Below are 27,978 nucleotides of genomic sequence, written 5' to 3' on the forward strand. Positions count from 1 at the left end.
TTCCAAGCACACCTAAAATTTTTCTAATAACTAATTGAATATCAGTTATTAATATTTTTAATCAAAATTAAATATAAAAATTCAGTTCCTCAGTCATATTTCTAGGGCTCGAGAACCACATGTAGCTAGTGGCTACCATATGAAACAGCACAATTTTTAAAGTTTTGGTTTTTCTAAATTCACTTTCTACCATTTCTATAAAAGTACCTATCTCGTGTCTAACACATTTATAAGACCCAGGAAGGTGAGGCCTGCTTAAAATTTGTGACTAACTCAGAGAGAAACAGTTGTAACTTCTTTGGTTTAAGAATACTTTGAAGAGACTCACTGTTGAGGGACAATTTTTTTCAAGGATAGGAGGCCTTTGGTGGAGATACATTCTTTAAGGTAGCTCTTTATGTATGCATGTATGTATCTGTTTATCTATGACTGCCTATAAGCACACTGTTGAGAAAACACAGTTTTATCCACGTTAACTTGACAAATTGTGGAAGAAATTAATGTAATATAAATTATGAGTTTTTAAGTCAAGCATCTGAGGATATTTAAAGATTATTAACAAAGGATAAAGCAAGTCTTGAATATTAGGTTTTATTTGGAGAAAACACCTTAGGAGGTTTAATTATTTTGAATGTTTTAGAAAATTTTAAATTACACTTACTAGATTTTTTTATCCATTTAGTGTATTCTAGAATGCCAAATTTTATTTGACATACTTTTATATGCATATAAATTCTTTTCATGGTATATGAAGCATCTCACAATGCATTAATCAATATATATAATACTTTTATACTATATATTTTATAAAATGATAAATTTATAAATGTAAATTTATAGTACTATAGATGCCCAAAACCAACGAAAAGGATTTATTTCCTAGGTTAGTATGATGAAGTATTTGTAAACTATTTATTGAATAGCTGTTTAATGTGAATTATACTCCCAGAAATTTTTGTTTTTATGGGTAGCCAGATCTGATTAAAACATACATTGAGGGCTTCCCTGATGGCACAGTGGTTGAGAATACGTCTGCCAATGCAGGGGACTTGGGTTTGAGCTCTGGTCCAGGAAGATCCCACATGCCGCAGAGCAACTAAGCCCGTGTGCCACAACTACTGAGCCCACGAGCCACAACTACTGAGCCCTTGTGCCACAACTACTGAAGCCCATGGACCTAGAGCCCATGCTCCGCAACAAGAGAAGCCTCCGCAATGAGAAGCCCGTGCACCAAAACGAAGAGTAGCCTCCGCTCGCTGCAACTAGAGAAAGTCCACGTGCAGCAACGAAGACCCAACACAGCCAAAAATAAATAAATAAATTAATTAATTAAAAAAAAAACCATATGTTGAGAATAATCTGTAGGGTAGTCAGAATATGGAAGTTGATTAGTAATGATAGACTGTGTTGTCTAACTTACAAAAAAACCCATTGCTGTGATCATGAAAGCAACATCAGTCACTTGACATAATGAAAACAAAGTCTCTGTAATAAAATACTGTTACTGGATCCAAGTTCCTGGCTTTGAAAATACCCCTTCTTTGCCATTGCATTGATATCCCTTAAATGTTTGCTGTTTCTCTGGCACAGTCTGGTGAGCTGTTGTTCTCTTCCTTGATCATCTCTACCCTCGTGCACAAAGCATTCCTGGAGCATAACTGGTCAGTGTATTAGAGGTTTCACTCAGAGAATTATTTCAGATAAATATCTTATATTAAATCTTTTTTGCCTACTGTGCCGAATCTTTTCACAAAGATCTAATAGAAAATTTTCTTTTTCAGGTATTATTCCCCTGGATATTCAGATATACTTCTGCAGAGAGTGGACAGCTATCAACCACTTACTAACTGAGCAAAGTTACATTTTTATACTCGAATTCACAGCAGAGTATTTATGAATGACTGTTGTTAAAGCTCTTTCTAAATATTTGAACTAAATACATTCTAGCTTTATTCACTGTGAAAAACCTTTGGATATTTTCTAAATTTATGGAATACTTTAAAAATTAGTGGCTTGAATGTATGAGGAACTATTCATGTTCATTTGCATAGGATATGCTCTAAAGGTAAATTTTTAAAAGACATTAAAGGATCTAAGGCATTAGTTATTGTTCCATTAAAGACCACACGCACACACACACACACCCTTCCAACTAGATACAGATGAAAGATGGTGTTCAAAAACTCTTAATTATTTTGCCAATTCCTCACAGGCACAGGCAAGGAAGGCTGGCCTTGCAAATTCCACAGTAGGATATCCAAGGGAAGTACTAGCTGAAAGAGGACACTGATGACAAAGTACAGGGCATTTGAAAGACATACTGATGCTGGTTACACAAATGTGTTAGCCGAACACATGGAATCTATCGATAACCTGGCAGGTTTTCCTAAAATTTAGGAAGTCTCCTCTTCATCCTAAGCTTCCTAAACCTTTTCTTACCCTACCTAAACTGTTCCTTACCTTTCCTGGGGCTGGACAGGGTAGAAGTCCATATTAAGCACTATGCTATTGCAGGCATGCTTTCCATTTTCATTGAAAGGTTTCTTCTTAGTCTAGCCCTGCTCATGAATAAACAAGGAAGCAAGCAAATAAAATGGGTCCTCAGTGTTCCCTTGTCCTAGCTTCACATTCCCAGGTTTCAAAAGTCAGATTTTCAGGGATTTAAGGAAAAGTTTGAAAAGAATACTGTCCGACTCAGACTTTACATTTTCACAAACAGAGCTGAGAGGAGGGTAAGAGGGAGTTGTGATAAAATTTTAAATAAAAACAGCATTAGAACTGTCCTTTTCATTTTTCCGTTGTAGTGTTTCTGACCTTGGGGAATATGTGATTAGACTCAGGAGTCTTGGTTAGTTGGCAGCTGTGTCTTTTTTTTAATCTAAAGGACATTCCTTACAGTGATCTCCCCTGGAGGCCTGGAGAGGAAATAAATGGTAACCAGAGAGCCCCTTGGACACAGTGTTTCCAGTCTGGTTGGCCTTCAGGTTTCCTTCTCAGACTCTTTTTTTTTTTCCCCTCTCAAAAGAAACCTACCCATTTATTTTTGGTATTTTCTGGATTCATCTCTGTCATCATTTCCTAACAGTACATAGCTTTGTTGTATATTTTTAAATTTCATCATACCCAAGATTACCCCATTTCTTTTTGCCTTGTATCAGTCTAGAATTGCCTGCAGTTTGACTTTTTAATACGTTTTGAAAAGGGCCTATTTTGTTTCCTTGCAGTAATCTCTTAGATCCATTGCATAAGAAAATGTAATCTTTATCCTCAGTTTTGTAGCTTCCCTTTCTCTCCTTCCTGCCTGCCCAGCTTCTCTTATGAACCTTTTAACAAACTGAGAAAATAAAGGTGGTTTTCATCTTTCTTCATTAATAATGACAGAAATTAGTCCATCTACTATAAGACTTCCTCAAATGTTATGGGAATGGTGAATTTCCTATTATGTATTTCTTGCTATTGTATGTTGTATTTGAAATTTTTCACTTCTTAAATCATTTCATACTTATCAAATAGTTTTAAGCTAAGAAAAATAAAAATGTTTAGTGGAATTTGAATGGGTGCTTTAAGTTGTTCATATGCAATTTGGAAAATATATGCTATGAAATGTTTCTTGACATAAAACACTTAAAGCAAAATGAAGCTTTCTTTATTCTTTGCAAAGTCTATTATGAGACTTTTAAAAAAATATTTTCTATTTGTGCTAGAGGAAAAATAGTGTCTCTCACTGATTGTATGCTTTGTTATTTTCACTCCTGGTTTGAATTTTGTCAATTCCAATCCTCTGTTTCCCCTTCCCACCCCCTGCAGTTTATTTAAAATTCAACTATCATTAGGATATCTCATTTAGCTTACATGAACAACAGTTTATTTTTATCATTTCAGGAATAGAATGGTTGAATCTTATTATTGGTTGAACCTTATTATTATTCATTCAGTTCACCTGTTGTGGAAATAGGTGTGTATCAGTGGTACCTGAAAGGAGATGGTGAAAGTTTGGGTTCTGATCATGTCTGTTAAATAGTAAAGGTGATAATACTTGCTCAGCAAACTCATAAGATGCTTATGAAGATAACTTGCAATGATGCATGTAACAATTTTGTAAACTCTTCTGTGCAAACCAATATGTGATTTATGGGCAATCTGACAGTCAGTGACAGATTACACATTTTGGCCAGCAGTTGGGCACACCAGGCCCCATAATCTTAGATCAGTGGAGTTTATTCAAGATGATTTATTATAAAGAAAAGCTAAATTTCCTGCCCTCATGGAGTTTTCTAATATAAACACATTTGCCCAGACACAGGGAATAAAATAGGCACAAGACACTGAACACCAAACAGGCATATTTCATTCAGTATGTAAAAACAAATGACAACCTCATAGTTACAGGAGGTTGACCTGTTTTTCTAACCTTTTCTCTCAAACTATCCCCTTAAAGACAGGATTAAAGATTTGCTTGTTTCTAAACTTGATTTGAGGTCCTGCTTAACATAAACCCTGACCTTAAATTCCTGGGTGAGGCCATCTCCAATCCAAGATGTCAAGTTTAGAAACTAACCTTGAAAGAATGAAGGATTTGTCTGTTGTGTTTTTAGATCTCCAACCCTTTCCTTAAATTCATAAACCTTGACCTTAAATTCCTGGGTAATGCCATCTCCAATCTAAGATGTCAAATTTAGAAACTGACCTTGAAAGCATGAAGGATTTGTCTGTTGTGTTTTCAAATCATCTAACTTTAAGTTAGGTGCTAGCAAATGTTGAGGCTTGTGTATACTGTGGCTTATTTTGCCACAAAATTCACTGTATAGAAAATACCGGTTTGTAGCTCTTCTGTTTCAGAGATTAAAAGGATCAAATGACAGTCTTAATTGTAACTATTGCATTTACCCATTGGTGAAGGCACTTTGGACTTTTTTTAGGTTTAAACTGGCTTTTATTTTAATTATTTTTTTACTTCTATAGTTGATTTACAGTGTTATATTAGTTTCAGGTATACAACATAGAGATTCAATAATTTTATAGATTATACTCCATTTAAAGTTATTATAAAATATTGGCTATATTCCCTGACTGTACAATATATCCTTGTAGCTTATTTGTTTTATACATGGTAATTTGTGCTTCTTAATTCCCTACCCCTAACTTGCCCCTCCTCCCTCCCCTCTATAACCACTATATATGTGAGTCTGTTTCTGTTTTGTTGTATTTATTTCTTTATTTTTTTAAATATTCCACAGATAAGTGATATCATACAGTATTTGTCTTTCTCTGTCTGACTTATTTCACATAGCATAATGCCCTCCAAGTCCATCCATGTTGTTACATCAACTATTAGCTTCTTTTACCTTGTTTGTCACTGACAGCTGTAAGGAGGGAAGGAGAAGAGGAGGAATTTGGACCATTGATTTGCAGCATGTCTTACTGACAGTTAAATACAGTGGTTTGTTCTGTTTTCTGCCACTCGAGGGTTATTTAATTAAATTCATGACCTAGGATGCAAACCAGCCCCACATCTAAAATAATTGCTTCTCTGTTGGTGAGATGTAAAGCCGGGATTGATTTTCCCCTGGCTGATAGCTCTCCTTTCTGAGTCATGAATGTCATCTCCACTCTCTTCCCCACATAATTTGATCTCTGTATTTGATCCCTATTTACTATACACTTCGCTAAACAGATGTCTGAGTAATTAAAATCCCACATGGGCACACTCATCAGTGAGTTACATCTATTTAACAGTCAGCTTAGAAACTTCTCACCCTTGGCTCTTCTCCCATCCTGGTGTCATCTGTCACTGGCCTTTAGCAGGCTTTAGCTATTAGAGTTCAAACCTGCTATGTTTGTTTGCCTGTGTTCATAGAACCTCTCTTTTCGTTTTCTGATTGCATTTTCCTCACAAGTCCCTGATCTCTTTCTCCTTCAACTCACCTGGATTTTCTGTACGGTTTTCTACCAGCATTCAAATTCTCATTGGATGAATCATTCTATATTTCATTCATGCCAGTACCGGCAATTTAAAAAAAAAAAAATCAGAACAGTGCTGTCAGAACCATGGATTAAGAGTGCCTTTTATTTTTTTCCCCTGAGGCATAGCCAAATATTTCAGTCTGAACAATCCCCCCATTTTTAAAAACTATTTGAGATCAAATCCTGGAAACCTGTTTGGTGGCTACAGCTCACTGAAGGATTTTGATGGCCAAGAGTTATAGAAGGAAAGAATGTGGGTTTGGAGCAGGAAAAGGAAGTTAGGAAGGACTTATTACATGAAATTTACTCACTTTTGAGAGAGGATTTAGATAGAAATTTATTTATGAAAACGTTTATACTTCGACATTGTTCTTACGATAAATCTTATACTGATATAACATTACATGCAACTTGAGAATGCTGTAATTTACAATAGGTTAAAGAATTCCCTTTACAGTTGATGACACGTATCAATTTTAGGAACATTTTGAAATGAGTATAGAGTATATATTTTCTGATACCTATCATTTGAGGTGAACAAAACCAGATAAATGAGTGGGCAACAGTCTTAGAGTAAAAGGATTCTTTATTTTCCTACTTTTAAATAGAGTTAGTTCCAGTGCATTTAATTAACGTGGATCATTTTATAGATGTAAGTTTATCAGAACATGAGAGTTTCTTGCGAAGTTCCTTTGTATTCACAACACTGGGAAATAAGGTGATCAAAAAACAAGCAACAAGTTCAGAGGTTAACTAATACTGTTTTAGTTCTATGAGAGCAAATTCTAAAAGTATTTGCATAAACTTTATTACCATGATTGTATTTTAAAACTACATGAAAATCCTATTGTGCAATGGACCTTCATTTTGGCTGTTTAGACATAACTTCTAGTCTTGTTATCTAAACTAACAAAGCCCAGGTAAGTAAACAGAGACATGAATTAACAGTATTCTTAGACAAATAGTGACATAGAGTAGAGCTAGTATTTCAGGAAGGTAAACGAGTTCAACATGATGAGAATGCTGTGGGTGTGATTTCTTTCACTGTTTATCATCCAGCATCATGACAGACCTGATGGCTGGTGAGCTAGAATGATTTTCATTCTCCCCATGCTAGGATAACCTCCCCTTGCCTGTTCCCCAGCTCCCTTCCCGTCCTTGCAGCTTGTGTTTAATCTGCTTAAAGTTTAGGGCACTTCTTTCTCTGATCCAAGCCTTGTTAAGTCTTGTTTTCCCTCCAGTCATTCCTTATCACATGTCCATCCATGCTCTTTCTTCAGAGTATATATATATATAAAAAAAAGATGACTAATTCCAGTAACCCATTTCTGGCTTCCCACTGCCTTAGTGTAAATCAGGGAGAATATTTCCTGACCTCCTTACAAAGTTGTGAGGGACAAATGTGCTCCTGTGGATGAAAGGGCTTTATACATGGTTACTTGTGGCCAAGGGGTTTGGGCTCCAGCCCCAGCTGCCTGGCTCAAATACAGTTTCGACCACTCCCTTGCTGTGTGAGCTTCAGCAAGCTGCTTAACGTTTTCCGTGCCTCAGTTTCCTAATGTGGAAAATGGAGATTGTAAAAGTACCTAAGTCCTGAGGTTGTTTGGTGATGGTTACATGAGACAATTCATGCATATTGTGAAGTCGGTACATGCTCAGAACAGTCTCTGTTTTGAGCCCCCAGAAGGTGTTAGCACAAGTGAAGGCATCTGTGAACTTCCTCACAGCCTCCTCTCTCCAGCGGGGCCTCTGCGGCCTGTCCTCATTCAGGCACTGCAGATAGCTAGGCTGTATCCCTTGGGCGTGGTCTGTGACAGCCAAAGATGGGGCAGGATGTAAGGATCCTTCCTGGCTGAGCACACGCATTTGAGGATCAGCAGGTACTTTTAACAACTGCCTCTCTTTCTCTAAATCGTGTTCACTCGGCGTCGCTTCTCCTCTAATGACTTATGTCGATATTTCAGTTTGCTGCCTATTTGTACTTAAAGCCACAAAGATACATCTTTCCTAATCTGGAAAATGGGGATAGTAAGATTATCTACCCCTGCGTTTGCAATGAGATAAATCAAGTGAACCCCTTCAGAGGAGAGAGGGAAGCACAATATTCTAGGGGTGATTTTGAAAAAGAAAATGGAAAAAAAAGCATTTGTAATCCACATATCATCACTTTGTACACATGAAATGAGGTGGAAACAAACAAAACAAAACGTACCAAAAGCAAAAACCTTGCATTCTAAAACTGGGACAAATGATTCTTCCAAATGAACTCTCTTCTTCAAAGTGGTTCCCTCTGAACTCATAAGACATAACCCATAATACAGTGATGCTGTCTTTGCCCAAAAGGTGTTGGGATTTCTTCTTTGAAAAGGCTTTTAAGGACCTTGTTGCAAATAGTAACTCTTATGGCAAATATCTTTCTACTTCTTAACTTTTTATTTAATATTGTTTGTAATTTTTGACATACAGATGGTCTAAATGCTTATGCAGATACATCTATATATCTTCTATTTCGTAGTTTTCTTCCCACTCAAAATCCCTTACTTAAGGGACTCATATTTTCTTTTAGTTCTTTCACAGTTTCGTTTTTACATTTGTGCCTTTGATCCATCTGGGATGTACTTCAGTAAATTGTATGAAGTGAGCATCTAATCGACTAAATTACTGGCCAGTTTTGAATAATCTATGTCCTCCTCGTTGGTGATGCTTCATTTATTGGCATATTAAATTTTCTTTCAGGGCTTTTTCTGAACTATTCATCTATTTGTCAAGCTTTTCTCAGTAGTTCAAAATCATTGTAATTATTGTGGCTTTATAACATGTATTAACATCTGGTACAGTGAATCTCCTATTATTATTCTTCCTTTTCAAAAGTATTCTGGCTACTCTCCTGCTTTTTCTTCCAAACGGAAATTATTTTTTTCAACTTAAAAAAAAAATCTTATTAGAATTTGGGTTAAAATCACAAATAAAGGAATAGATACATTTATCTAGAAGCATAACAGATTTCTCAATCTATTTAAATCTTTTTGCTTTCGTGCTTTTTCTCTTCTCTCTTTTTTTGTATCAGTCCCTTCCAGGTGTTGCCAATATTATTTATATTTTAATAGAATCTTTTAAAAATACATATTTCCCTACAGGTTATTACTGGATCTGGAAAAGTTACTGGTTTTAATAGTTATTTTATAATAGCTTTTTAATCATGTCTTGAGTTTTCTAGGCAAAAGTATTATCTGCAAATAAAGGTAACTTTTCTTCTGCCTTCAATATTTTACCTATTTCTGTTTCTTGTCAGAATTATTTCAGCATAATTTTAAAGGATAGTGCTGATAGAGGGCATCTTTATACCTGATTTTAATGAGAATGCCTCTCCTGTCATATCATTGAGTTTGGAAATTTAAAAATACACACGAAAGTAGACTGAATAGTAAAATGAACTCTCACGTGCTCACCACCTACCCTCAACAATTATCAATATTTTTGCAAACATTTTTAGAGGGATTATAAATTAATCCAGACTAACTTTTAGATGCTAATTTGGAAATATCTATTCAGAAATGGATCCAGCAATGCCATTGCTAGGCATTAATCCTATACTCAAGGATGCTCAGTGTAACTGTATAGAATTGCAGAAAACTAGAAAATGTTCCCCAATAGGGGAGTGAAAAATTATGGCGCATTCATATATGTGAACTGTTACATAATTCACATATATATTCATATAATAAGTTATGAAAATTTTGGGTAGATCTATGTGCTGATATGGGAAGATGTCCAAGTTAATGTATACAATGAAAAAAATCAAGTGCAGAACAATACGTATAGTAAGATTCTATTTGTTTTTTTCAAAGGGATGGTCATATGCTTTTATGTTCATGGAAGATTTCTGGAAGGACATGTAAGAAACTGTTAATGAAGGTTATGTCTGGGAAGGAGAATAAGGAGTGATGATGGGAGGGTGAGGAATTACTATACACTTTCTATTCTTCCTTACAGTTTGGCTGTCTTATCATTAGCATTATTATTTTTATAGAACCTTATTAAAATATATGATGCTGGCTACTGGTTTAATATTTACTAAGAGGTCTTTTAAAAAATTTAGTTGTTTTAATCAGGAGTAGGTGTTAGATTTTTATCATCTATTGAGACAACAAAGTTTTTTCTTATATGGCCTAAATGTATGATTTGTTATTTCAATTATTTTCCCATTATTGAAATATCTTGGCATTTCTAGGATAAAAGCTACTTGATCATGTTAAAAATTACTTATTTCATTGATGTAATTTGCTGATAGTTCTGGGGGGAATTCTGGCATTTGATTTCTTATGTGACTTTATATTTTTTGGCTATTCTTTTTGTACCACAGTTGATAGGTTTTATAATAATTATATTTGCTTCATAAAATGGATTAAATTTTAATATATTTATGCATGCAGAAAGGGAATTACATGTCCTTCAAAATTTCCAAGAATTTGCCTATAAAATCTCTAGGGTGAGCCTTTTTTTACTTCTTCTCTAGTTTTGATCTACTTAGTTTTTCTAACTTCTTCTTGATTAAATTTGGGTGATTTATGTTTTTCCTGGAAAAAACATATATTGGCATATAGCTAACTATACATAGTATTCTCATATAATCCCCTCAGACTTCTCCATATCTGTTGTCTCCTTTCTCCTTTATAATTTTATTTATATTTTCTTTTTTTAATTAAATAGATTTGCCAGATATTTCTCTACTTTATTTTTTTCCAAAGAATTACTTTTGGAATTGATCAATAATTGTGTTTTTTGTTTTCTCATTCATTAATTTCTGCTTCAATCTTTTCCTTAATTCTCCTTTTCTAAGGGTTTAATTTTTAGAAAAGTATCACTCCGTTCACTTATTATTTTTTCGTGTTCAGTTTTCTCCTGCTAAACAATGTCCCTCAGCTTGGTCTGGTTTCAAATGACTGTGGGGTATTTCTAAAAATTAAATCCACTCTCAAGAGAGAAAGATTTGCTATCACGGATGATGTTATTTAAAAGAATGTGACTCAGTCTCTTTCAGAACTCTAAAGAATTCTAAAAATGTTTGAGTAATGACAACTGCAGCAAAGCTTATGACCTATTCTGAAAAGGCCAAGACCTATTTGTATATATAAAACCTAGAACATTATCTGCCCTCATATATTTGGAAAGAATCAAGTGCTAGAATTTAAAGAGAAGCTCTCACATTTGCTTAATGGGATGTCCTCTGATACCGCATGTCTATAACCTAAGATATTTTTAAATGTTTTTTTCTTTCTGTGAAAATTTATTTAAATACATTATGTGTACAGCTTGGCTTCGTGTTTGTTTGTGATTGAAATTAACCCCAGATAAAAACATTTTTCAAATGTAAAGATTAAAAATTGTTCACATGATAGGATGACAAAGTTTTCTCTGCAAAAATCAATTCATTATGATGATGTAGAAAAGGCGGAACATGTTTTTAAAAATAACTTTTAAATGCTCTGGTACACCATATTATAAGCAATAAAAATGTCTCTAATAAAAAAAAATATTGTGCCAATAGAAAGGTAGATTTGCAGGTGTGACCTCTGCCAGCATATGTAGCAGATCATCATCAGAGCCACATGTTTGTAGATTATGTAACAGTGTTTAAGTGGCCAGGAAAGGGAGGATTTTGTGGTCAAGAAAGTGGAAATGTCCTGTTTAACATATGACCCTGGCCAGTCTCATCTCAAATTACTGTTGATCAAGTTACAGATGGTTGGCAAGCCAAGTAGGAGGGAAGAACAAGGTCTGACAACCCTGCAATAAACAGGAGGCCACAAAGCCAGTGGCTGTTATCATTAAAAGTACAAACTTACTGTCTTCAATATTTAAAGTAATGCAAAGAAAAATTGTTTTGCAAAGCATTCAGGAACAGAAGATGTTCCTGTAAGTGGTTTTAACATATCCTTCCCTAATAATAAGATTTTAGCAAAGATAGAACATGGCTTTATGAATGAACCAAAAAACATAACCAGACCTCCCCCCGACAAAATGACAGCTTTATGATCATGATTGAAAAGCATTTTCTTGGTTTTGCACTCACATGCATCTCAAGTTTTTTAAGCTTCCAAATGTTCAAAACATACAAGTGCCTGTGCTCTAGGAACTTACTCTTGAGAGGAAACACCACTAGGAACCTATAAATGGAAAAACAAATTTTTAATCTCTAACTCACACAGAGGTATGTGTATATAAATGTATGTACTTAGTATTGGTTTCAGCTGGTTGCTTTTTCAAGTAGCAGTTCAGGGCTAATAAGACAGTACGCCAGAGCCAAAAAGAATCTTAATTTTGTTTGCTATTGTGGCTGTGAAATTTTCAGTAAAGCACAGAGTGAAAGACCAAAGGCTGCTAAAGGATTACCTAGAAAGCAGAGCCTGAGGCCAAGTTTAAGCGCTAAGATTTTATTAGGAGGTGCAATCCCAGGGCAAGCAAGAGTGAGGGGAAAGGCAAAGGAAAGCAAATGGAAAGCGGTGCTTCACGAGAGAAGTACAGCTGATTGCTCAGTCCCCAGGGACACCTTCCCGACAAGCCATGCAGAACCATTATGCCTTGGGACCAGCTGCCTATGGAGAAAAGGGGAGAGGAGTTTATATGTTTGCTACTTCTTGCTCTCCGCCCTCTTAGGTTGCCCTCTGTGGTGGTGTAAGTTTGCCTCGTGGGGCTCCAATGCCCCACTCTTCTGGGTGTGTCTTCTGACCCTCCCAGCAATTGCCAAGGAGACAAGAACAAGATGAACCTCAGGGTTTTTCACCTGAGCCTGGGACTGGTGGGAGGAGCCAGTGCCTCCGACTGACCATCAGAATCGGGCTGCGGGGGAGACGGTGCTGAAGCCTGACCCTCACCCACGCGGAGGCTGTTCTGAGAGGAAACTACAGCAGTGGAGGCCAGGCCTCCGCACTGAGCTAGAGGTTAAGATGAGGGTGGAGGTGGGACTGAGCAAAGCTGCGAGGCGCACAAGCTGGGTCTGGTACCGTGCCTCCCTCGAGGGCCGGAGCTGGTCTTAGTGCTGATGTTCACTCACTCCTAGGGGAGGAGGAGCCACTCAGTTCAGAGAGAGCACGCGTTCAGCTCTCAGATGTTGTAAATGTAATTATTTTCCACCAAACGGTCCCATGTTCCTCGACTACCCTTACCCACTACTTTAACTCTACCCCCGCCCCCGCCCCCACCCAAGATCGTTTGAGGTGTAATTGGAGTGTAATAAAATCACCCATTTGAAGGCTGCAGAGCGTTGGATTTTGCAACTGCACACGTCCTCAAAATCCACTCCCATCAAGGCGCGGAACTGTGCCATCACGCCCACAGTTCCCTCCTGCTCCTCTGCCTCCCATCCTCTCGCCTCTTTCATCCCTCCCCAGGAAACTGCTTTCATCACCACAGTTTTGCTGCTTCTAGAATTTCAGATAAACGCAATCGGGCACACTAAGGTCTTCCGCGTTTACCTCTCCTACGGCTCCCAGCATAATGTTTTTTTAGATCCATCCGCGTTGCTGCACGTATTAATACTGGGTCCCTTTCCACGGCTCGCTCTATTGGAGAACTTTACTCTGTGTGCTGAACGCCGGGCATTTTACCTGCATTCGCTCACTTGGAGCACTCACAACCACCCTGCTTCCCAGCACAGGGACACGAGGCTGGCGGTGCCCGGCGGGGGAGCTTGGGAGGGGGCTCCGGGCCGACCCCAGCCAGTCAGGCCGCCACGCTCGCCGCGGTTCGGGGCCCGACTCGCGGCACCTGCTGTCCGGCTAGGGAGGGGGACAGCGGGCCTGGCCGTGTACAGCCGCGGGCCAGACAAACCCCCACCCCCAGGACGGAGGCCCTACCATGGCGCCCGTGAGGCCGGAGAGGCCGGACCCCTCCAGCCGCCAGCCTCCAGGGCCGCCTGCTCCCGAGGGACGGCCCGGGGGCTCCGGCCACCAGCACAGGCTGGGCCGCGGGCGGTCGACGCGCACGAGCGCGAGGAAGCCGCGTTTCCGCGGACGCGTCACGGCGGCCGGGCGTCTCACCGCGCGCCGTTTCCCTCCGCGCGGACGGCGCTACTTCCCGCGGGGTTGACGGAGCAGCGTCGTGGGCGAGGGGAGCACGGGCTCGGCTGGTGCCTCCGCCACGGCCCGAGGAGGCGGCCCAGTCCCTGCCGCTGCAAAGGAACGAGCGGGAAGAGTGGTGCCGAGTCGCTTTCTCCTCCTCCGCGCCCGCCGCGCTACGACAGCCCGCGGAGACCGGGTTTGAAGGACAGGGTGGAAACAAAGATGCCGGTCCTCTGCCTTTCGGCGAGGCGCGGCCTGGCCGCCGCTATTGTCTGGCTGCCTGATGGAGAGCAGCGGCTCTCTTTTTCTTCTGCCGAACGTGGTGCTTCGGCGGCAGCGGAGGGACTGACGAGGAGGCTTTGTCTGCGGGAAAAGAGCTGTGGGGAAGCGGCGCCTCCTGAATGGCCGCCGGGCCGCCCTCCGCGGGCTCCGCTGGCGATCTTTTCCGTGTCAGTTAAACCCGGGAAAGTGCTTTTTCCTTCCCGACATTTTCATTCTGATTGGAGTCTTGGAGTTTGAGGACTGCCCTCCGCCTAAACTGACTCCATCTCCTTTAGCGATTCTGAAACCTGATGAGACCGAGTTCTCTGTGGACTCTTAGCGCACATCTTTTCTTTTCCTCCCTCAGAAAGAATTGAATTGGGCAACCGTGGAGGTGGGCGAGGGTCACCCGGGCTTACAGTGTCCTGAGATGTGTTTTGCTGAGTCCACCCTGGTGCGTCAGACGCAGGCCTAAGGAGAGGGCTGTGCGGGTTAAAGTTATCTGGGGATCTGGGGATCCCGTTAGTCTGTGGTTTTGTATGAATATCCAGGGAAACTGCCTGATCAGAGAAGGCGGAGGCAGCCGAGCCTCAGAAAGGGGCTTCCAGCCCGCTGCGAAGGCGTCTATTGTTTGGTTACGCGACAGCCCTCAGTGACGGAAGAGAGGGCAGGAGGGTGTTTTTTGAGAGCACCGAAGTCCAGCTTGGGCTCGCAGCTTGTGACTGCTGATCTCCCCTTTTGTTTCCCTTCGTAGCCTTTCTTGCCACCTGCTAGATGTTGCATATTTTACATACTTATTGTTTGGCTTCTCTCCCCCACTTGCTCTAAACCTGGGAGAGCCGGGAGGTGTTTTGTTCACTGGGGTCCCCTGGAGCCTAGCACAGTGCCTGGCAAAGTACTGGGGTGGGGGGGACTTCGTAAATAGTGACTCAGTGAATGAAAAACACACATGACACATTATTTAAAGGCATCGTGAGAGAAGCACGAAACCGAAAGCCACGTGACACAAGAAAAATTGATCTCTTCAGACCTGCTCTTTTCGTTTCGGAGCAATCATTGGTGAGGAATAGCCAAGAGATAGTGATACCCCACTATTACGTTTTCCAAAGGAGAATAATGAAAGAAGTGAGCGTTTATGCCTAGGGTGCTTTCCACTTCATTCTAGAGATTAATCCTCTGAGGTGAGCCCAACAAAAATCTATGAGGAAAATGGAAGTCCTTTTTTTCTTTTTTGCTAGTCCTAGGTGACCCTCGGACACATGCTCAACCCCATCTGGGAGTTTCGGTGGCCTGTCTTGATGAGCAAGACATGGGGCTTTGGGACATTCGGAACACTTACAAGACGGACATCAGTGAGCCCCACGTCACTTTTTCTGTGCTGGACCCTCAGTGTCATGTCTAGTACATGAAGACACACCTGGGGAGTGTGTTTCACATGAAAATTAGCTGGCTAAATCCTTCCGCTCTCTGAACGCCCTTTCATCCCCACAGGATGCTGACGCATAAATGATGGATTAGTTCTGAAGGAAGTGAAAATGGGGTGTTTTGAGAGTGAAGAGGATCAGAACAGCCAGCTGCTCTAAGGAGTTACCCGTGTCTCAACCTCCATTTCTCTGGAAATTTTGGTTGGGAAAGAGCCACACCTTGGCCAGGAAAGTTTATATGTCAGAGTATACCTGACAGATTGGAAAGTCCTTCACACAAAAAAATAAGTTTAAAATCTCATATATTAATGCCTCAACCAACCAGTAATCATATCATCCTGGTATGCAAAACTGGAGGTATCCTGTAAGATCATTCATTCACTCAACAAGTATACTATATTTATTATTATGTGTCATGCCTTGTTCTAGATGCTGCAGATATAGCAGTGGAAAAAAAAAAAAAACAGACAAAAATCCCTTTCCTGTTTTATATTGTTCTACTCCCAGACCCCTTCCGTCTTTTCACTACATCTTTTTTCTTTACTTGTTTTCACCTTTCATTTGCCATCTACTTTACCACTTTTTTCAAAACATTTCTATTTTCTGCCCTTCACTTCATCCAAAATATGAATATATCAAATAAAAATACATGATGAAGTACATTTTAAAAATCAAGTCCTTTTAAAAACCTAACTTTTTACCAAAAAGAATTCATTTCTAAAATTTTCCTTTTATGGCTATAATTTTTAAAAGCTTAAAAATGATTTTCCTGGTTTCCTTCAGTTGGCTATTGTATAAGTGAAGATAATTACTATTCAGTCAGCTTTCACCCTTCCATGAGAATGTTTCCTTCACCCAGACTTTGCCTGACCATACTAATCTTACAATAAAGCATACAGTAAAACATTATGTGGAGAATAGCAATGTTAAATTTTTAAAAATAGAGGTGTTCCTTTTCCAGATTTTTTAAAAAGGAGTAAACTGAATGTTGGCTTAGAGATTCGGAATATAAACGTGCAACAAGTTTCTAGTGCACAACACGGTACCAGAAGGAATTTTCTTAGTTATACTAACTCTACTCTTTTTCAGCAGTTTTCTCTAAATTTTCTCCCTTTCATTCAATCCAAAATGCTCACTGACCCAAACGTTTCCTGAAGACTGTGGCTTAACTACAATACTTCCCTTTCCCCATTTCACATTTAAATCTGTTATGTTTCAAACTTGCTTGAACATTCTTTGGAACAATCCCTATATTCCTGCTCATTCCCTTCAGCCTGGACTGAGGAAGCAGACCTCTCTGTCCTTCTTCACCTCCCGCCATCCCCACTGCCAACCCCCAACTGCTCAAGCCTGGGGGTGAGAGCTGGATTACCCAACACGCCAGTGATTCTCAATCCTGGTTGGCATATTAGAATCAGACTTTAAAAAAATACTGACTTCTTGGGCCTACCCCTGACCAAGGAGATGAGAAGCTGTGGAGTTAGAGTCTCAGCATGGGTATTTTTATAAAGCTCTCAAGGAGATTCTAATGAAAGCTAGTTTGAGAAACAGTGCAGTGGGCAGCTCAAGCATCTGTCTAAGGCAGCTATTCTCAAACGTCAGTGCTTCAGAATCACCTGAAAGGGCTTGTTAAAATGCAGATTGCGAGATCCTACAGCCTGAGCTTCTGATTCAGTAAATTAGGGGTTGGGGCAGAGAATTAGCATTTCTAACAAGTTCCCCGGCGCTGCTGCTGCTACTGCTGGTGCAGAAGAACCACTGTCCTAGGACACCGAGGAAAACAGGGGCACCAAGAAAAAATGAGGGGAAACAAATCAGATGGATTGTATCTGATACTTCAAACGAAGCTTCTAAGTAACTATCATGGTGCAAATCAGAAACTTTCTGAGTTTCTTTACCTTTATTTTATGGCTAGTATGATTTTTGATTTAGAGTTGTACTTGGGGAGACAGGACTCCCATAATTCCTTCTTTGCTGGAAGTGACTTCTAAAAGTCTTAAGCCCTCCAGTTAAGTACCCCACAAGCCAATGCATCTCTTCATGTAAACCGCAGCTTTCACCCTTCCATGAGAATGTTTCCTTCACCAGATTTTCCCTGACTGTAATGAGCCATAGCTCACCATAGAGCATTTACGGAGAGTAGCAAAGTAAAACGCCCGCACACACACACACACACACCCCTCACTTTTCCCAACAAAAAGCTGTAAGGCTGAAATAGTGTTTATCTTGTCTTCCAGGTGATAGGTGAGTGTATCTTGTATGTTCAACCCTGTGACAGAGAACTTGACCCATGGAGGGCATGCAAATATTGCAAGAGGACCTGTCAGAGTTATGGAAATGAAAGGTACTTTTGCTTTTGAATAACTCTTCCATCTGTTTTTGCACTTTATCTTCTGTCTACCAGCACATGAGATATTTCTACTTTATATGGAGAAGATCAGGTGCAGGAAGCTTTTAAACTTGCCCAGAACCATACAGCTCATTTGGTCTGAAGTGAGAGCTCTTTGCTCCCAAACTCTGCATTCTTTTCTCTAGAATATGCTGTAATTCAAATGCCAGAACACTGGATCTGAAGGAAAGAGGGAAAGAATCTGAGATTTTTTTTATCACGTAGAAGTGAAATCTAAGAAAAACACCCTACGTTTTTCACGTCCATGTAAGTAACAGGGTTAATGTGTAGTTAGAAAGAATTTAGATGCAATGTATGATACCTTAGGGAAGAACAATCTGAAACGGGAGTAAGATGACAACGTGGATGGACCTTGAGGGCAATATGTTAAGTGAAATAAGTTAGAGACAAATACTATATGATTTCACTTATATATGGAATCTTTAAAAAACAAAGAAACAAACAAAAACCAACCTCATGGAGACAGAGAACAAATTGGTTGCCTTTGGTGGAGGATAGGGGAGTGTGAGAAATGGATTAAGGAGATCAAAAGGTATAAACTTCCAGTTATAAAGTAATTGTCAGGGGATGTAATGTACAGCATGGTGACCATAGTTAATTGTACTGTATTACATATCTAACAGTTGCTAAATAGTAAATCTTTAAAGTTTTCATCAAAAGAAAATTCTGTACTGTGTGGTAATGGATGTTAACTAGACTTATTGTGGTGATCATTTCACAATATATACAAATATGGAATTATTATATTGTATACATCTGAAACTAATATAATGTTGTTTGCCAAATATACCTCAATTAGAAAGAGAGAAGGAAAGAAAGAAAGAAAGAAAGGGGGGAGGGATGGAGGAAGGAAGGAAGAAAGGGGAGTAAGAGAAGTAGAAAAGATTTAAGGTAAAACACTTGTATAGTTAGCTAATAGTCCTAGAGCCTGAAAGAAATTCTGATGGACCTTAAAAGAAAACAGGGCAGAAGACTCATTTTTTCAGTTAACTACTGTTGTGTTACAAGCCACCTCCAAATTTAGTGACTTAAACAAAGACCGTTTTACTTGCTCATGATTCTTTGTGTTAGGAATTCAGGCAGGGCTCAGTGAGGATGGCTCTTCTCTGCTCCATTTCCTCTTGGCTGGGGTGCCTCAGCTGGAGGATCCAAGGTGACCTCATCCACTTGTCTGGGCCTTGGTGCTGATACCTGGGTGGGGCACCCTTCCACACCCAGTGGGGTTCTCTTCCACATGCTTCCTCTCTCTCTCTCTCCCTGCCATGTAGTCACACATCATTCAGAAGTCTAGCCCAAGCATTTTTACGTGGTGGATGTCTTCCAAGGAGTGAAAGGGATTACACAGCATCAATTTCACTGTGTTCTGTTGGTCAAAGCAAGTCCAAGGGCCAGCATAGAGTCAAAAGATTGGGATTCCACTCTTGATGGGAGAATGATACAGGCACATTTTGCAAAGGGGATGTGGTTCTGCTGATTGAAAGAAGCCAGACACAAAAGAGTGCATTATGTATGATTCTATTTATGTGAATTTCTGGGAAAGATAAACTGATCTAGAGGAAAAGAAAGCAAATCACTGGTTGCCTGTGGCTGAAAGGTGGTGACAGCAAAAAAGCATGAGGGAACTTTTGGGGATGATAGAAATGTTCTGTACCTTGACTGTGGTGGTGTATACACAGGGAACATTTGTCAAAATGTGTGCATTTTATTACAACTATTTGGTAAAGTGTACCAAAAAAGTAGGAGGTAGGAGGGACTGTGGGACCATCTTCAGAAATAATCTGCTGCATATAAAAGCTGAGATCTGAAGGAACCTTTGAAGATCATCTGATCCAGTGTCTTCACTTTACAGATAAGGAAAATGAGGCCCAGAAAGAGGAACTTACCAAAGGATACTCTGTTAGTGACAACATCAGGATTGCAACCCAGTCTTCTGACCACAGGCTTCCTCTAATCAAATTGGGGAAAAGGATTCCCTAGGCCTGTGTCCCACTGAGGCTCACTTAGACGTAAGCATGTCTGAAAGTGAAGGCTGGACCATGAGAGCTGTCAGTATCCCTTTGTACTCCAGAAGTTTCCAGGAGTCTCCAGTGCTCAGATTTCTGCTCTCTGTTCCTAGTTCTGAGAGACTATGGACAAGTTCCTGTAAGTCCTCTGTAAGTCAGCACCTGTAATAAAGGTGAATGGAGCAATATTTGTACATAGTGCGAACACTGTGTGGAAGAAATAAGAGCAGCTTTGCCACAGCTAGCTTTGTCTACTGCGCTGCCTCTGGGTTTCCTGCCAGGGTGCTGCCTGGGAAAGGGCAAGGAGGTCTGTGGAGCTAGAGAAACGTTATTATTCACTTAGGTCTTACTAAAGTAATAAACGCACCTTTTAGGCTCGTAAGGTAAGAATTATTGCTAGCTTTCATAAAGTGCTCCATAGAGTAAGATAAGGTTGAAATAATAAAAAATAGTACTGCCACTCATGGTAATATGCAAACGTTAGAACATATTTAGGGAATGTGAAAAAATGAATACAGTTCATGCTCTACCTTTACTATACTGTCTTTACTCGGAAAAAATTATTTCGAACCTTGTCCAAAGTGTCTCAGACATTTATCAGATGTATCCAACTCCTTTGGATGCCAAAGAACCTTTTAAAAATTATCTGTGAGAGACGGCAGAATGCTGTGGCCTGAAATGATTTGTGGCTGGTACATAAGAGAGTAATACCCGGCTGATCTTGAGCAATTACCCAGAGAACTACGGACTTGAACTGTGAAGGGACTCTGAACTTTTTGCTAACACTAAGTCACTTTTGGAATTAGTTACCATAACACTAAAAATGAGTGATTCAGCAAGGGAAGTTTTTTCAAGAGAACATCACTCTGATAGATTTCTGAAGCTTGGAGTTTTCTTCATTTTAGTTTTAGGTTGTTGTCATTTTTCTGTTACCTGTATCTTAAAAATTATTATATAGTAAGCATCTTATCAAGTGAAGGGACACTGATTTGCATCTTGAACTTGTGGTTTCTGTCTCAAAGCTTCTGTTTGAGGGGAGCCTGTTCTTTCACAAACTTGAAGGGCAGTTGCAGAATAACTCCACTGGCCTCGCACTGATGCCAGGTGGAAAGTGAGGCATTTATGGAAATAATTCAAGCCAAAGAAATCTACTCTTGTTTGGATTACCCCAGCTGGGCAGTACTTTGCTCCTGAATGGATTCCCCCTGGGTTAAGTTGGGTTAAAGAGGGCAAAACAATATAGGATATAAGGGAATCAGCCCAGGGCTCTCTTAGACTTTAACCTCAGCAATCCTATAAAGCTTAGCTTGGTCTAGGCCAGGCATTCTCAACTAAAGACCTTTTTAAAAGTTACACTTTCACTCCATGGTTGCCATGTTTTGAAATATCTGGATTACCCAAAATGTAGTAACCCTTGTAGCTTTTACCGAGGTCCAGGCACATTTTGGTAAGGTTTTTTTGATAGCACTGGGAACCATGGACAGATCACCAGTACTACCATAAGAGCTCAGGAACCCAGCATGATAGGAAACTCACGAGGGAGATCAACCAAGACTGCTAGGTCTTCTACATCCCTGCCAACCTGGCTCCCACTTCCCACCATCACCACTGTTCCTCTGGAGCCCATGGTGGTTTTAATCACCTCCTATTCACGCCATTGGTGAGGGAGGTGTTCGCACCCTAGAGTTATGGGGACGGCCAGACACACAACCCCTGACACTGGACAGAAGAGATTGACAGCAGTTTATTGGTCACCGACACTCGCAGCTGGGAGGAGGAGGACACTGCCCACAGGGCCACGTGCAGGTTGCACTCGAGGATGGAATAACAACCAGGACTTGTGTGGGTAGGGCAGACTTCTCGTGTAGCGTCAAGGGGGTGAAGTGCCCCCTGATTCCCATGGGAGGATGTGACTGGCTTATTTGAATTCTGAGGGCTGGCAGGGAACTGAAACCCACCACTCAGGGATTAGCACCTGGTCCATTTAATAAGGAGGGTTGTTTGGCTGGGGGACCTTATCCTCTGGAGCAGAGTGGGGAGGGGAACTTGTGGTTAGGCCATTTGAGGTCTCCCATTTTTCCCCAGATGTCAAAGCATGCATAATATTGGGCCTTAATTTTAGGCCTTATGCCACAATAGCCAAGTCAGGACATTATATCTAGACCACCATCTACAATGTCCTCTTATAACTGGGAGGGGAAAAAAAGGTGGAGTGAGGCAAAGGGTGCAAGCCAAATCTTTCTAGTTAATACTTCCAGTTAGTCACATAGCAAATGCTCACTGAATATCTTCACGTGACAGCACTAGACTAGGCCCTGAGACTTACAGGTGAATGGAACTCAGTCCTATTTTGAAAAAGTCAAATGGAGGAGAAACGGAGGACATGAGCAGATGGTCATACCGAGCGACAGATGCAGGAGCCAAGATTTGTGCCTGTGCTGTGAGAGCACAGTGACGGGGGCAGGTCATCCAGGGACGAGGGCCTGTGGCCCCTGAGCTGGCCTTGAAGGATGAGTAGGGGTTTGCCAGTTAGAGAAGGGAGAGATGGGGGCATCATATCAGAGGGACCAGCATGACCAAAGGTGGAAATGATCACAACATGGTAAAAATAAGTGACAGATAGTCCCGCAAGCAGGGAGAGGGGTGGGTGTTGTTAGCCTAGTGATTGGGGCAGGATTGACACAGCCTCAGAGAGGCAGCCTGGGATAGGCAGGAACACTGTACTGCGAGGGCCGCCCTGGAAGCTTCTGCTCCTGTCACCCTCCTTCCCCACATTTCCCTCCAGTCCCCTGTCTCCTGCAGGCATCTTGTCATGTGGCAGAATCAGATTCTGCCCTTATCTTACTGGGAGCGGGGGTGATGGGAGCAAGAGGAGAGGCGCTGAGAGGAGTGTGCTTAAGGGACCAGGATAAACTTCACTCTCCTGACCATCTCACCAAAGGCGGCCTCTGAATACATGTGTGACGTACTGTGCCAAAGGCCCCAGGCACAGGCCAGGCTAGCTGGGCACTGCCCAAGCTGTGTCACGAGCGCCCAGATCGCCCGACCTCTCTCTCCTTCTGCTGCTCTTGGCATCTTCTCCACGTTCTGCTCCCCTTGGCCGTGACGGTCAACTCTGTAAAAGCCACAGACTCCTCTAGAGACTGAGGAGGCGGGAACCAAGCAGCTAATTTTCCCAGAGCAGAAATAAGGTAGAGGGAATTAAAGGTATTTTTATCCAGTTCGGGAACTCTGCCATCAGCGGTCCTACTTTAGACGGATAGATCTTCAAGTTGTATTTATCTTCTTATACAATGTTCTGCTTTCACAAGTGCTGATATCTTGGATTGGAAATTGCCTTCCCTTCATCTCTCCCCAGGTTCTCATCTGGAAAACTCCCACTCTTCTTTCAAAACCTAGTTCAAAAGTCACCTCCTTAAGAAGCCTCCCTCTGGCAAGCTAGTTTCTTCCTTCTGGCACTCCCTTAGCAGCTATTTTACACTTCTTTAAAAACACTGAACACATTGATTATAATTCTGTTTGCATGCATTTTCTTCACTCTTATCTAAATTCTTGAGGCATCTTTGTTTCCATAAGAACCAGCCATAACAGACATGTACATAGTAGGTATTCAGTCAAACTTAAATGAATAAAAAGCCAAAGAAAACATTAAAATAAAAATCATACATATGGATCAAGCTTCCAACTACCAATTTATAGAAAATGGAGTACAGAAAAAGATGTTTTTCTTTTCAGGCCACCCCAGGATATAATCAGCAAAATCCTGAGAGAAGAAACCCTTTAGGAGAAATACCCCAGTTTCCTGGAAAATAAATTACAAGGGGGGAAAGAGAGTTGGAGGAGGACCAATAATTTAAAAGAGACTTAGGAGACCCATCAAACAACTGCAAAGCATGGACTTTACTCAGATCTTGATTTTTAAAAAATATTAGATTATGACACGTATGGGACCTTGGAAATTTGAACGTGGGACATTTGATGACTTTAAGGACTGATTGTTAATTGTTTCAGATGTGATAATGGTGATATGTTGATATGTTTACTTTGAAAAGAAAGTAGTCATTATATTTTAGAGATAAGTTCTGAAATGTTTATGAGTGAAATTATATATCTGGAATTTGCTTCAAAATAATATGGGAGGGAAGAAGTGGATGAGAGTGTGAATGGGGCAGGTTTGGCCATGGGGTTGATGGTTGTTGAGGCTGAGTGATGGGTGGACACAGAAAGAATCACCCTATGCATACTTTTATGTATGCCTGAAATTGTTATTGCATTATTTAAAAACAATAAAATGTCTTTAAAATTCTTGAATGTTTTGCATTTACACTTTGCTGTACAGTAACTATTTGCTGTACACTTTGCTGTACAGTAACTATTTTAAATAACAGAATTGAAATGATTACTCCTCACCTCAGTGTGAAAAAAAATTTGTTTAATATATGCGTATCTGTGGTTTTATTGTGTATTTGTGCTAGAATATTTTCCAAAAGAACATCTTTATTTAAAAAAAATAAGTAAAGCCAGTTAGAAAGTAGAGGGCTTATATTGAGAACTTCACTTTCTTTTTTTCTTTTTTTACAAATTTATTTTATTTGAGTATAGTTGATTTAAAATGTTGTGTTAATTTCTGCTGTATAGCAAAGTGATTCAGTTACACATATATATTCATTCTTTTTCATATTCTTTTTCATTATGGTTTATCACAGGATATTGAATATAGTTCCCTGTGTTATACAGTAAGACCTTGTTGTTTATCCATTCTATATATGATAGTTTGCATCTGCTAATCCCAAACTCCCAATCCATCCCTCCTCTACGCCCCCTCCTGCTTGGCAACCAAGTCTGTTCTCTATGTCTGTGAGTCTGTTTCTGTTTTGTAGATAAGTTCATTTGTGTCATATTTTAGATTCCACATATAAGTGATATTGTATAGTATTTGTATTTCTCTTTCTGACTTACTTCACTTAGATAATCTCTAGGTCCATCCATGTTGCTGCAAATGGCATTATTTCCTTCTTTTTTATGGCTGAGTAGTATTCCATTGTATATATGTACCACATCTTCTTTATCTATTCATCTGTCGATGGACATTTAGTTGTTTCCTCATCTTGGCTATTGTGAATAGTGCTGCTCTGGACGTAGGGGTGCATGTATCTTTTTGAATTATAGTTTTGTCTGGATATATGCCCAGGAGTGGGATTGCTGGATCATATGGCAACTCTATTTTTAGTCTTTTGAGGAACATCCTTACTGTTTTCCATAGTGGCTGTACCAATTTACGTTCCCAACAGTGTAGGAGGGTTCCCTTTAGAAATTCACTTTCTTAGCCAATTTTTGGGAACACATCTGTTTTTCAACATATATAGTTGAATATATCAACTACTAAACTATATTATTTTAATATTTATTGCCAGTTGCAGACAGTCCTCAGGTGCAAAGCAAATTTGGAAAAATAGTTTCTAAGCACAATCTCCAACAACTTTAGCAATAAGTAGATTTTAAAGTTTGTTCACTTCCATAAAGTCCAAAGTTCTATAAGTTAAACAGTGAGTTTCCAAGGGTGCTTATCGGTGTGAATAAACAAGGTGTGGTGATACTCAGATGGGCAGTTTTTGGAAAAAAAAAAAAAAAAAAACAAAGAAAAAAACCTTCATTGAGTCAGTTTGCACAATATTGGTTACTTAGAACATTTTATTATCTGTATCTTCAACATAATATTGCCTTCAATTTTTTTATGATAAATATCTTCTGAAACAAATACTATAAATAAAAATTTGGATTTTTTTTGGTCAGATTTGCCTAATGTAATCTGGGGATGAGGGGTCATTTTCCTGCTCCTTCTGCAACTCTCACCCTGTGAATTACGGACACTCAGTCAGTTGGTCCTTGGAACCAATGGTCACCATTAAGTGTGTGTTTAGTTAACATAGCACTGTTATATGTAAAAGTTTAGTTTTTAAGTTAATTAAAAACATTCCTCAGTTTTTAATGTATCTTGAGATTTTTTAAGGTGTGTGTGAGTATTGCTGTATGACCAAGAAGTTTATTGAACGTCTGCTGTGCCCCCTAACATGCTCAGTTGCTTTGAAAAGTCACAACTCATTCATTTAATCCTCCCAATATGCCTCAGGAAGAGTTTTATTATTTCCACTTTGCAAATGGGAAAAGTAAGACTCAGAGAGGCTAAGAGACTTGTCTAAGGTCACAGCTTGTAAGCAGTGCAGGGAGTCGAGTGTTGGCTACCCTGGTTTATACTCTTCTGCCCTGCGCCCTGTTTAATTGTTTTCTCCTCAAGGTTGTGAGCCCCTCGAGAGCAGTCTTTCATTAGTCTAAACATGGAAGTGGATGGTTAGTAAATATTTGTTAGATGATCTCAGCAAGTCATCCAAGTGTCAACACCATACAGCTGTAACCTCCTTAGGCCAGGAGCTGAGGTTCTTGGCCCATATTTTCCAAGCTGGCCTTTGGGACTGTGTGTGATTATACAATAACCACCTAAGAAAAATGTTTGAGAATATACCTGGAAGCTTAAACCTACATAAAGAAAAAGTGGGAAAAAGAATGATTCCAAAGAATAGGGTCCAGGTTGAAAAACATTAAGGTTTAAATTTGGAAAATGACAAATCGACCAGAAAGGTTGATACAGTTTGGTCTTCACTCTATAGTTTTACTTCAGAACAAGTAGAGAAATTAACAACCTACAGAAGAAAATTCCTAGAACACTGGGATCAAGTCAATACACCTGATGGTTCTGGAAGACAGGATTTTCAGAGGTAAAAATACAATAGATCACTCCCTGAACTCCCTTCCTCAGCCTGTGGGTGTCTTCCTGACTTCCCTTGGCCAAGAAGGAATATTTCCCTAATGTGGCCTTATCTACGGTATCCTACGGTATCAGTGCAGCCTCATCAGAGATGAGGCACTTAACTCAAACTGCCGTATGCTTTGACAAATGTGATGGTTAATTTTGTGTGTCAACTTCAATGGCCCTGGGTTGCCCAGATACTTGGTTAAACATTATTCTGGGTGTGTCTGTGAGGGTGTGTCTAGATGGGATTCGCATTTGAATTGGTACACCGAGTAAAGCAGATGGCCCTTCCAGTATGAGCGAACCATCCTCCATTGAAGGCCTGAACAGAACACAGAGGTAGAGGGTGTAGAGAGAACTTTCTCTCTTTCTGTCTGTCTTTGAGTTGGGACATTGGTCTTCTGTCTTTGGACTTGGACTCAGAGTGGAATTACACCAGGGGCTCTCCTGAGTGTCCAGCTTGCAGACTGCATACCTTGGGACTTTTTAGCCTCCATAATTGCGTGAGCCAGTTAGTTATAATAAATCTCTGTCTCTGTCTCTTTTTCTCTCTCTGTCTCACTCTGTATATATCACATTGGTTCTGTTTATCCTGGAAAACCCGGGACCAATACAACAGGTGAGATGTTAAATAATAGCTAATAATACTACGTACCATTTATTGCATGCCAGTATCTGCCAGGGGCAGTACTAAACATTTTACACAAGTTATCTCATGTAATCTTTAAAGAACCAAATGAAGAAACTAAGGTTCAGGGAGTTGTGACTTTTCAGCTAGAAGTTTCAAAACTGGGTCTGTCGAACGCTAGAGCCCAGGCCTTTTCTTGCGGTTGTGATGCTGGGTGAGGATGGCCAGCAGAGCCATGAAAGTGGATTTGTGTTTAATGAGCTCTTGTGGCAAAAGTGTGTAAGCATTCAAAGTTACTGAGGAGCTGTGCCCTAGAAAGATGTAGAGAAAACCGTGAAGGTGGCAGGCCTAGGAACGGAGGCCTGGCCCAAGGCCCCCAAGGAGCTCTTGAGCAGCAACTCAGTATTTAACATTCAGAAT

At 40.1% G+C, this 27,978-nt stretch overlaps 2 protein-coding genes across 3 annotated transcripts in view; both read left to right on the forward strand.

The window, feature by feature from the left end:
* Window positions 1–11,280, forward strand: part of SPAG6 (sperm associated antigen 6) — an 82,848-nt gene extending 71,568 nt beyond the window's left edge. For both annotated transcript variants that reach the window (XM_082449860.1, XM_082449861.1), the window contains one exon: window positions 1,782–11,280. In XM_082449860.1, the coding sequence (XP_082305986.1) occupies window positions 1,782–1,851 (70 nt within the window). In that variant the 3' untranslated portion in view covers window positions 1,852–11,280. The remainder of the gene's footprint in view (window positions 1–1,781) is intronic.
* Window positions 11,281–12,911: 1,631 nt separating this feature from the next.
* On the forward strand, window positions 12,912–26,106 carry LOC309654732 (uncharacterized protein; the record flags this gene model as incomplete). Its single annotated transcript, XM_082449144.1, has 3 exons — window positions 12,912–12,923; window positions 13,218–18,053; window positions 19,969–26,106. The coding sequence occupies 2 exons, from the start codon at window positions 12,912–12,914 to the stop codon at window positions 14,541–14,543; spliced, it is 1,338 nt and encodes a 445-aa protein (XP_082305270.1). The 3' UTR covers window positions 14,544–18,053; window positions 19,969–26,106.
* Between the last annotated feature and the right edge of the window lie 1,872 nt (window positions 26,107–27,978).

The sequence above is a fragment of the Balaenoptera physalus genome (assembly GCF_965194825.1).
Source record: "Balaenoptera physalus genome assembly, chromosome: 2".
Classification (NCBI taxonomy): Eukaryota; Metazoa; Chordata; class Mammalia; order Artiodactyla; family Balaenopteridae; genus Balaenoptera; species Balaenoptera physalus.